Raw genomic sequence first — 12,169 nt, 5'->3', positions numbered from 1 at the left:
TTAAAGATGCCCTAACAACGATGCTCCATCAACAGACGAATTGGTTTACCTCTTGTTTGCATCATCTCCTGATCGATTTGGTAAGGAAGTCGTGCAGGTCTGAAATACTACAGGATACGCCGAAGGCAGCAAGACAGTGTGATGTAGCATACTGCGTATACCCCACCTAAATAAACGCCGGGTGCGGTACACCCAATTATTCGTCTCCTTTGTCCGAGTTCATGCATCTGACAAGATTGCAGGTCTCCTCTTCCCGAGTCTATCATTGTGCCACGTACAGCAATTAAGCTCCGTCATGGATGGGTAGATCGGCGACAGGGCAGGCAGAGACAGTCATTATCATTTCGAAATTGCTCTGCGTACGACTTTAAAATATACGATTCAGTCCGATCCAGTGATCCCACGATTGCCGCTGATGCAGAGATTTGATCGGAGGGTGACTGAGCAGTGTCGTACAAAGTCGTACAAGTATTCATCGTACGCGTAGCACTGCTCTTATCATTTTGCCCGGAAGAACCATGCAAACACGTGACACTCCGGTAGAAAATCAATGGGGAAGGGGGGACAGGGTAAAGCGAAAATATAGGGTAAAAATGTTACTCCCTCCTTTCATGTATATAGGGTAAAAATGTTACTCCCTCCTTATATACACGCATATTTTTTCCATAATTTTTTGAACCATGAAAATTCGAATTTGAATTTTTCAAAAATAAAGGCCTCCATGGAGCTCGGCCTCCAAAATGCCTCTCTCCTAATACATCAGAAATCCTTTTTGGAGCTCGGCCTCCAGTGAGGCCTCCAAATTCAAATTTAAAATTTCATCGAAATTCATATTTTCACATTTCAAAAAATTCTGAAAATAAATACAGATATACATGAAGGCATAACACACGTGGGTGCAAATTTTCAGTTCAAAATACATTGAAATGAGGGCTGTGCAAAAAAGACAAATCTAGAGTTGTTTAACACATGATACTATTCATCATTCCAGGCCATGAATTTGTCTTTTTTGTACAGGTCGCAACACCAGGTATTTCATCATGATTTTTTACACACATGTGGTTTATATCCTGACATACACGCATAATTTTTTTTAGAATTTTTTGAACCATGAAAATTCGAATTTGATTTTTTCAAAAATAAAGGTCTTCCTGGAGCTCGGCCTCCAAAATGCCTCTCTCCTAATACATTTGTTTGTTCGGACCATGGATCTGTACAAAAGTGCGTCATGGCAACCGTTGGCTACATCTCATTTCCGGTTGTCATGAACTTGATACAGAAGAAAATTCAGACCCCGTCGTCGTGACACACTGCTACTGTCAAGTGCCGGCCATCAGCGTCGTAGCGTCCAGTGCAAGACGGGCCAAACAGGAGGGTGGTCTGCAACTTGATCGGTCTCGTGCTGATCCGAACGCCCGCCGTGGATGATTCGTGGGCGCGGCCAGACCAGCTGTCCGAACCCGGATTGAACACGCCTTTCACCTTTGGCCAGGGCAGCACTGCAGCAGTGAAGGGGACGAGGGCATGCTGGGAGCCTGGGACCCGAGTACCTGACGATTCATTACGAGCCCCTGTCCTTTGTCGTGCCTTCGCTACTAGTGATCTTGTAGGCAGCGGCGGTAAATTTGACAATTTTGACATGTGAATGAAATCATTTCACAAAATGAATTGCCTTAAAAAAATTCACTCAGCTGACTTTTTGAGTGACGCCCGACACGAAGACGTCACACTACACTGTGCAGCGCTTGACTGACAGGCGCTGCACGCCTAGCCAGTGTCGCATCCGGGTGATCCGAAAAATTACTAAGTCAATGTGCAATGCCTAAGAGCTAGGCGCCACACTATACAGTGTAGCGCCTAGCTTCTAGGCGTTGCACCCCGACTTAGTAATTTTTAGGCAGTTTTAGGTGCGACGCTGGCCAGGCGTGTAGCGCCTGTCAGTCAGGCGTTGCACAATGTAGTGTGGCGCCTTCGTGTCGGGCGTCACTCAAAAAGGTCAGCTGAGTGAAATTTTTATAGAAACAGCTCATTTTATGAAATGATTTCGGTCAGAGGTCAAAATTATCAAATTTGCCGGCAGCGGCCGTGTTCTGTGACCGAGTTTCTTGTCGTTGCATGTATGCATGTCCGACCGCGGCCGCTCATTATTGGCATTTGGCAGTGGAGGCATATCACTATGTTTCTAGATGATTAACAGCTGCTGGTCAAGGACTCGAGATTAGTTGAGCACACAGTAAACGTACCACGAACGAACAGAACAGAGAGCAACAAACACATGAAGAACAGAGCAAGACGAGGCATATATTACACACGAATTGAACGTGACAAGGAGTAAGGATCATGTACGGATCCAAGCCGTAATTCTAAAGATTACATGCAAAAAATTTAAGATGTGTTGTCTGTTAAAAATCATATCGTTACTATAGTTTCATATAGCCCAAATAAGCGTGCATATTCCAATTCAAATACAAAACGCAGTAATATGATCTACTCAAGCTAACCACGTCCCAAATGATCTACTCGAGTGGCCGTGTCTTGTGACCGAGCTTCTTGTCGTTGCATGTATAGCTGTGTAGGCCTATCACTATCAGGTTCGACATACGTTTCGAGTGACCCGGGTGATTGGCAGGGTAGAGGTATATCAATGATTAATTAGCAGTTGCTGGTCAAGGGATCGAGATGAGTTGAGCACAGTAAACGTACCATGAACGAACAATCCAACCAACAAGCCGGAGCCAAGTAGAAGAGGGAGCAACTAACACATGAACAAGACGAGGCATATATTACACACGAATTGAACGTGACAAGAAAAAGGAGCAAACAGAAGAATATACCACCGGTACACACACTAGTCCTTATTTATCATACAATACAGACGCCCCCATCTTCCCTATCTCCGGCCTCCGGCGATCAACGTATGCATACTCCAATAATAGCTTCGCTGGATGGACATGCGGACTACATGGAGCACTCGGCGGGGACGCCCTGGGCGACGCGTTTGGGGTCGGTGCAGTAGTTGTAGATCATGTAGTTCCTCTGCACCCACCGCATCCGTTGCTGCCGTGTCAGGTCCAGCTCCTGGTTGTACCACTCGCCCGCCGCGCCTGTGCCGGGGGCAACGTCCGTGCCGACGCTGGCGCCGCAGTGAGGCCGGCCGGCGGCGGTCACCACGCACGCGTCGGCCTTGAAGCCGCGGTAGGAGGCGGAAAATGGGGCGTGGGACCAGTCCGTCTTGACGCGGCCGCCCTGCGTGGCCCAGTCGTCGGCGTTCCAGAGGCTGGAGTAGAGCCGCATGGGCTGGTTCTTTGGGAACGCGATCCCCTTTCCCTCCAGGTTCCTGAAGTCCCTGATCGGCATGTCGTCCACCATGAATCTGCATTATTCACACCAATTTGATCGGTCAGTCCATGTACTCAGTACCTAGATGGCCGGCGTTCTTGAAGCAAAAATGAAGGTTGAGCAATGGCGATCAACAAACATACATGATGTGCTTGGGGTTCCAGAGGATGGAGTAGGTGTGGAAGTCGTTGGTGGGATCGAACCAGAGGCGGAACTGCTGCTCCCGCTGGCCCTGCCCCTGCGTGAACACGTTGGTGTGCAGCGTGTAGGGCTCGCCGGTGACGTTGCCAAGGAACTCGAAGTCGATCTCGTCGTGCGTCGGACCCTGCGACGACAGCTGCACATTCATACAAACCAAACCGATCGAGTTATGTTAGGCAAGCACATTAAGCAAGCAACTCGAAGCAGAGGAATGAACGGATGTTGGCTTATTACGTAGTAGGCGGTGACGGTGCCGGCAGAGTTGCCGGGGACGAGCTTGAGCTGCATGTCGATCTTGCCGAAGAGGTACTCGTGCTTGGACTGGAAGCCGGAGCCGGAGACCTTGTCCAGCCCCAGCGTCAGGAGCTGGCCGTTGTTGAGGATCTTGCCGCGCCCGTCACCCCAGGTGATGTCGAACTCCTTGTCGAAGCTCGCCGCCGCCAGGGCACACGAGGCGGCGAGCAGGATCGCCAGTCCCAACACTGCCATGCGAGCCATGCGTTTGCTGCTCCCAAAACTACGCTCACTCAACCAGCTAGCTAGGAACAACTACTAGAAGAAGGTCGATGAGGAGGAGAAGGTTGGATGCAAGCTTGTGTTTGTGTGAGTAGAACGATGAGGGCATGAGGTGTTTATATAGTGGTCAGGAGATGAGCGTGGCGTGGCTGGTGGATGGTACTCCGAACTTTGCCAGCCCGGTGAGTGTAGTGCGTGTGAGTTGGCGCCAGAGGAGAGGAGAGGAGAGGAGACAGGGCGGGCAGGACGGCCCTGTACGTAGCTTATGATGGACAATGAGAGGGTTGGCACGGCGATGCCACGGCCAGACAGGCTCGCGTACATACAGTGGCACATTAAAAATCGACCGGGACGTGCAGCAGATTTCTGGATGCAACGGCTCCTAATTTGCAGCCATGGCGTTTGAGATGGCCCTGTGTTGTGCAGGTAAATGGCATGGCACTCAAGCACTTGAGCAGGGGATGGATGATCAGCCTTTTCTTCTTCCTCCGGTACGTGGAGGACGTGCTGGTTCTGTCATTCTGTGTCCGGGCTTGACAATCCGTGAATGCTTTTTAGTCTGGATTATTTTTTAGGTACCAACACGTGGTGGTTTCTTTTTTTTTTCTTTTGTGTGATTTTTGTTACCTATTCATTTTTGATCATGGCAGTACAACGAACACCAATAAAAGTTACATCTAGATCCGTACACTACCTAGCTACGACTACAAGCATTGAAGCGAGCCGAAAGCGAGCCGTTGTCTCGCCCCTTCCCCGCCGGAGCCGGGCAAAACATCTTATAGTAGATATAGGACCAGTGCACCAGAACAACACGAATGTAGATGAACTAAGATCAGATCCCAGCAATCCACCAAGGACAGCTCCGCCGGAGACACACCTCCACACGCCCACCACCAATACTAGACGCACTACCGAAACGGGGCTAGGCCGAGAGAACCTTATTCCATCTTCTGAGAGCAGCCACTGTCTCGTCTTCATGAGCATAACACAAACCTTAACAAAACTCGAAGGAGCGTCAAAAAACGGAGGCCTCCCGCCGGCAAGGGCCGGGATCCACCACGCCGTCATAGCTCTAAGGTCACCGAAGACGAGGCGGATCGGCGGCGGCGCCGACAGGAGAGAGAGAAGCCCTAGTCTTTTATTAGTGGAGGAGGCAGCTGCGTAGTACTACTGTGGTGGTTACAGCCCTCATGCGCTTCCACTCCTTTCGCATTTATTGGCAAGTGCCTCTTTCATGAGAAAATCTCAAGTGTACAAACTTGAATCACTTTAACTATATATATAAGTGCCTGGTTTTTTAATTTGGGTCAGTTCATTTTTGTGTTTGTGCTGCTTCAAGATTCATGCTCCTTTTTTTCTCCCTATTTTGGTGCTATCTTTTTTTGGGCTGAATATTTTCCACTGATGACTTTGTTTTTGGGTCAGTCGATTCCTTGACGTGTGGAAGCTCATTAGAGCATCTCCAGCCGTCGGCCCCCCAGGTGGCTCGAAAAATCGCCGCATGGGGGCGAACCGGGGCTAAAATCGGCCTGGGGGGTGATCGGGTTCCCAGCCGACGCCCCCAAGGTCGGCCCCCAGGCGCCTGTTTTAAACTGTTTTGAACATTAATTCGACTAAAATTCGGCGAACGGGACAAATATTCGGCGAAACAGCATACTTCGGCGAACTGAAATAGTTTTTTACATAGATAAACTACTTAAAAAACACAAGAGGCCGCGACTACATGCCGAATAACGTGCCGAGAGAGGCGAAGTCGCCGCCGTTGTCCTCGTCGTCCTTCTCCTCCTTCATGTGGTCGCCCCTTCTGGACCCCTTCATGGGGTCGCCCTGGCGGACCGGTGGCGGCGCGTCGTCGCCGCTGTCGTCGTCGAGGACGACGACGCCTTCCTCGTCGCGGCCACGGCGCCGAGCGGCGAACTGCTCTAGGGCGAGGCACTGGCGCTCCAGCTCCGTCCGCGCCCAGTCTTCGCATGCCCACTTCAAGGCCGCCGCGTCGTCGAGCCCTGGCTCCGTCTTCAATGGAAGGCTGACCGGCAGCAGCCTTGGCATTGATTCCCTGCAGGAAACCGAGGCATTGTGAGGACGACGAGGCGGGGGTCGCTGACTCGGCGGGCCCACAGTTTGTTCGCACCAAAATCGCTTGACCCGGCGCCCCCCAGCGCGTCGGGTTTGGCCTGGGTCCGCCGGCCCCAGTTTCTGAAGGAAATATGCCCTAGAGGCAATAATAAAGTTGTTATTTATATTTCCTTATATCATAATAAATGTTTATTATTCATGCTAAAATTGTATTAACCGGAAACTTGATACATGTGTGAATACATAGACAAAACACAATGTCCCTAGTAAGCCTCTACTAGACTAGCTCGTTAATCAAAGATAGCTAAGTTTCCTAACCATAGACATGACTTGTTATTTGATGAATGGGATCACATCATTAGGATAATGATGTGATGGACAAGACCCATCCGTTAGCTTAGCATAATGATCGTTAAGTTTTATTACTATTGCTTTCTTCATGACTTATACATATTCCTTTGACTATGAGATTATGCAACTCCCGAATGCCGGAGGAATACCTTGTGTGCTATCAAATGTCACAACGTAACTGGGTGATTATAAAGATGCTCTACAGGTATCTCCGAAGGTGTTTGTTGGGTTGGCATAGATCGAGATTAGGATTTGTCACTCCGAGTATCGAAGAGGTATCTCTGGGCCCTCTCGGTAATGCAGATCATGATAAGCCTTGCAAGCAATGTGACTAATGAATTAGTTGCCGGATGATGCATTACGGAACGAGTAAAGAGACTTGCCGGTAACGAGATTGAACTAGGTATGAAGATACTGACAATCGAATCTCAGGAAAGTAACATACCGATGACAAAGTGAATGACGTATGTTGTCATTACGGTTTGACCGAAAAAGATCTTCGTAGAATATGTAGGAACCAATATGAGCGTCCAGGTTCCACTGTTGGTTATTGACCGGAGAGGTGTCTCGGTCATGTCTACATAGTTCTCAAACCCGTATGGTCCGCACGCTTAACGTTCGATGACGATTGTATTATATGAGTTATGTGATTTGGTGACCGAATGTTGTTCGGAGTCTCGGATGAGATCACGGACATGACGAGGAGTCTCGAAATGGTCGAGAGGTAAAGATTGATATATTGGATGATAGTATTCGGACACCGGAAGTGTTTCGGAATGTATTGGGTATATATCGGAGTACCGGGGGGTTACCGGAACCCCCGAGGGGAAGATATGGGCCATATGGGCCATAGGAGGGAGACACATGATCCGTCTCCAACGTATCGATAATTTATGAAGTATTCATGCCATGTTTACAATTGTTTTATATGATCTTGGTATGATTTGATTAGAACTAACCCGGACTGACGTTGTTTTCAGCAGAACTACCGTGGTGTTGTCTTTGTGGAGAAATAAAAGTTCTCGGAATGCGCTGAAAATCAACGGAGAATTTTTCTGGAAAATATAAAAAATACTGGAACAAAAATCTACCGGAGGGGAGTCCCGGGGGCCCCACAAGGGTGGGGGCGCGCCCACTGAGGGAGTCCTGGACTAAGGGGTCCTCGGGCGTCCGACCTGTTAGACGTGGGCCGGACTGATGAGTTGTGAAGATACGAAGACCGAAGACTTTCTCCCGTGTCCGGATGGGAGTCTCCATGGCGTGGAAGGCAAGCTTGGCACCAAATATGAAGATTCCTTTCTCTATAACCGACTTTATGTAACCCTAGATCCCTCCGGTGTCTATATAAACCGGAGGGTTAGGCCCGTAGGGCCGAAGACTCATAATCATAGTCATACATGCTAGACTTCTAGGGTTTTAGCCGTTACGATCTCGTGGTAGATCAACTCTTGTAATACTCATATTCATCAAGATCAATTAAGCAGGAAGTAGTGTATTACCTCCATAGAGAGGGCCCGAACCTGGGTAAACATTGTGTCCCCTGTCTCCTGTTACCATCAACCTTAGACGCACAGTTCGAGACCCCCTACCCGAGATCCGCCGGTTTTGACACCGACATTGGTGCTTTCATTGAGAGTTCCGCTGTGCCATCGTCAAAAGGTTCGATGGCTCCTTCAATCATCTACAACAACGCTGTCCAAGGGGAGGTCTTCCTCCCCGGGCAAATCTTTGTATTCGGCGGCTTCGCACTGCAGGCCAACTCGCTTGGCCATCTGGAGCAGATCGAAAGCTACGCCCCTAGCCATCAGGTCAGATTTGGAAGCTTGAACTACCTCGCGGATATCCGTGGAGACTTGATCTTCGATGGATTCGAGACCATGGCAGCCGCTCTCTGCCACCACGATGAAATGACATAAATCTGTCATCGGACCATACCCAGGAAATTGAACCTGTAATCGCTCTGGCCTTAGATCCGGAGCAGATCGCGCCATCCGAGGACGGGAGGCTCAACCCCACCACGGAAGCCGCAGACTCAGCGGCGTTGGAGCCGCACACAGACCTAACTTCAAGTGACATCTGTGTCACCGGAACCACGGACTCGTCTCCGGCTACGGGTTCCGAACCTTGTGAGTCCGCATACGTCGACCTTGATCAGTCATCGATCCTCGAATTCAGCTCCGCAGACATCTCCCGGCACTCGCCTTTGGGCGACGTGCTAAACTCATTAAAAGTTCTATCCTTAGCGGGGGACTCTCAGCCGAATTATGTCTGGTTTGAACTGGAGGCTGACGATGGAGAATTTCGCTTCCCACCCGCCACCCACTTCATAGCCACTGTTGATCACTTAACCGACATGCTTGATTATGGCTCCGAGGACATCGACAGTATGGACGACGATGCCGATGAGGAGCAGGGCCAAAACCCGCCGCTTACCGGACGCTGGACGGCCACTTCTTCATACGAAATATATATGGTGGATACACCTAAAGAAACTAACGACGATGACAAAGAAGATCGAGTCGAGGATAAACCTCCTGAGACACAGCCCAGACGCCGGCGTCAGCGGCGCCGCTCTAAGTCACGTCGTGCAAAAGATAGCAATACCAGCATCGGAGAAAACAATACTCCGGACGATGCCGAAGACAACGAAGACCCTGTTGGGGCAACCTCCGAAATGGAGGAACGGGAAAATGGGAAATTTAGCCCTGATGAACAGGCCAGACACGACGACTCGGAGGACAATAATTACCTTCCGCTCTCCGAGGATGAGGTGAGCCTCGGCAACGAGGATTTCATCGTGCCCGAGGAACCTCTCGAGCAGGAGCGCTTCAAGCGCCGGCTAATAGCCACTGCAAGGAGCCTGAAAAAGAAGCAGCAGCAGCTTCAAGCTGACCAAGACCTGCTCAACGATAGATGGACCAATGTCCTAGCAGCCGAAGAATACGGCCTCAAGTGCCCAGCCAAAAGCTACCCGAAGCGCAAATTGCTACCTCAGTTCGACAACGAGGTGCCGGAGCCCGTACCATCATCGCGCAATGCGGCTAACCGACCACCACGTGGTCGGGATAAAGCGGCAACTCAGGCCAAACACCAGCCCGATCCGCCTCCTCGTATAGGCAGAAATAAAACAGCTCGTGGTTATACATATGACCTTCGGCAGGACCTGGACAGTAGAGCAGGACATACCAGATCGATCTACGGATCGCGAGGACGTGCCCCGACACGTGACGACGGCTATCTATTCGGACGTGACAAGCCTAGTCACACCCAGGCCGAATACCGCAGACGGATTCCATCGGAGCTACGTCGCAATGTGGTCCAATATAGAGGCGCCACACACCCTCTTTGCTTCACAGACGAAGTAATGGAGCACGAATTCCCAGAAGGTTTTAACTCGTGAATATCGAATCATATGATGGAACAACTGACCCCGCGGTATGGATCGAGGATTTCCTTCTCCACATCCATATGGCCCGCGGGGATGACCTTCATACCATCAAATACCTCCCACTAAAACTCAAAGGGCCAGCTCGGTACTGGCTAAACAGTCTGCCTGGAAACTCTATTGGCAGTTGGGAGGATTTGGAAGATGCCTTCCACGACAACTTTCAAGGTACATATGTCCAGCCACCAGATGCTAATGAGTTAAGTCACATCGTCCAGCAGCCTGGAGAGTCAGCCAGGAAGCTCTGGACTAGGTTCTTAGTTAAAAAGAACCAAATTGTCGAATGACCGGACGCGGAAACCCTAGCGGCATTCAAACACAACGTCCAGGACGAGTGGCTCGCCCGCCACCTCGGTCAAGAAAAACCAAAATCTATGTCAGTGCTTACCACTCTGATGACCCGCTTTTGCGCGGGAGAAGACAGCTGGCTCGCTCGTAGAAGCAACAGCGCCAGCGATCCGGGCACTTCCGAAGTCCGAGACGGCAATGGCAAGCCACGACGCTGTAAACACAAACGTCGCAATGATAATGAAAGAACGCACGACACAACGGTCAATGCCGGATTTAGCGGCCCCAAACCCGGTCAACGGAAAAAGCCATTCAAGGAAAACAGGGACGGACCATCCAATTTAGACAAGATATTGGATCGGCCCTGCCAGATACATGGCAACCCCGATAGACCAGCGAATCACACCAACAGAAGCTGTTGGGTCTTCAAACAGGCCGGCAAGATCAACGCCGAACACAAGGGGAAGAGGCCGCCCGGTGATAGCAACGGCGAAGAGACTCACCAACCAAATACCGGGGGTTAGAAGCAATTTCCCCCCGAAGTAAAAACAGTGAACATGGTATACATGACACACACCTCTACAGGGGAGCATGAGAAGCACTCCCTCCGGACTGAGGATCATACTACGGTCACTTCAGCCTAAGTACAAAGCGGTCTTATTAAACCGCATAACTTGTCGGCCATTAAGCCGCCGGTCTCCATTCAGCAAGACCGACCAATTTCGGAGCTGGACTAGCAGTTCGGCTTCCACCGTCCGCCTCATACACCTGCGAAAACTGTACCGTGCATACATAACTATGCACTTAAAATACCCTGGGCATCGGCAGAAGCACAATACGGACGGGCCTACAAGTACACCCATAACCCCCTCCCCTTTTTCTAACTACTCTTTTTTTTATTATCCTTCCCATAGGTGGCTCAAAGGCTGGTCATCTCACGGACTCTATCGAAGTTCAGGTTCATACTCTCACCCAAGGGCTATTCCTGTCAAGGAGCCCCTTTACCAAGGAAAGGCGGCGCAGACGTGCGACAGGAGGTCCAAAATAACTTTTTATAGACCGCACTCTCTATTTCGAGCCTGTAAAGTGCCTTTTTCCTCAGCCTCCGACGCCTGGCATGTCAAATAGCCAGGGTTGTGGTGTTGATATCTGTAAAATAACGATTGGCATATCACTCAGATCCCAGTGAACATAATCCATATTCAGTATTCGCTTTTTCCCAAAGAATGGAATTTTACTCCGTTGGTTGTTTCACACACACCTCGGCATAACTTGCCAGGGGCTCGGCATGGGAACAAATGAGTTTGCCGACAAGTCCGAACAGCTTTATAGCATACTTCGGCGTCGCGAGTTTGGCCTTATATGCATCAGCTCCGAATCATGTCTTGGCTCAATAGTTGGGTTGCCTGGCTCCTGTGCTTGCTACCTTACGTTCCGCTATATCGGCTAGGGTAGTAAAGGGAGAACTACTGTGATTGTGCTTCCAATTCATCTGGTCAAGCACCTCAGTAGAGAAAGCCGAAAACTGACTGTCATGATGCAGCGAGAGCTGGTCAACCACTCGATGACTTATCGGAATCTTTCGCGATTCCCCTCATATTATACGAAGGACCTCTTTTCCAGGTCATATATGTAACGCACCGTATTGAATAAGTTGTGTACATACCAGGGGCTATATCGTAGACCCACCATAAAACTCCTATGGCTAAGTGAAAGTGTTAACGCCCTATAGTCTGATTGCCTAGTTCGCCGCATTGACACCTCCTTCATGGACCAAGACGTTGGGTTAAGAGTTCTCAAATGCTTTTGCAAACACCCCCGTGCTTTACACGAGGGGGCTGAAGCCGACGACTGGAAAACTTTCAGATTATACAAAAATGGCCGCACAGGAGGAACAAAAGTTTTAGGCGAAACTAAAAATAAAATAGCCTTATCATAATATTGTCTTTTACA

General features: G+C 49.8%; 1 protein-coding gene across 1 annotated transcript; it reads right to left on the bottom strand.

The window, feature by feature from the left end:
• Positions 1-2,756: 2,756 nt before the first annotated feature.
• On the bottom strand, positions 2,757-4,160 carry LOC123167634 (probable xyloglucan endotransglucosylase/hydrolase protein 23). Its single transcript, XM_044585467.1, has 3 exons — positions 3,775-4,160; positions 3,483-3,676; positions 2,757-3,373 (listed from the first exon to the last, which is right to left on the bottom strand). The coding sequence occupies exons 1-3, from the start codon at positions 4,036-4,038 to the stop codon at positions 2,959-2,961; spliced, it is 873 nt and encodes a 290-aa protein (XP_044441402.1). The 5' UTR covers positions 4,039-4,160; the 3' UTR covers positions 2,757-2,958.
• Between the last annotated feature and the right edge of the window lie 8,009 nt (positions 4,161-12,169).

Source organism: Triticum aestivum, chromosome 7D (assembly GCF_018294505.1).
Source record: "Triticum aestivum cultivar Chinese Spring chromosome 7D, IWGSC CS RefSeq v2.1, whole genome shotgun sequence".
In the NCBI taxonomy this organism is placed as follows: Eukaryota; Viridiplantae; Streptophyta; class Magnoliopsida; order Poales; family Poaceae; genus Triticum; species Triticum aestivum.
Note: the sequence above shows the minus strand (reverse complement) of the source record. Positions and strands in the feature narration are given on the sequence as shown.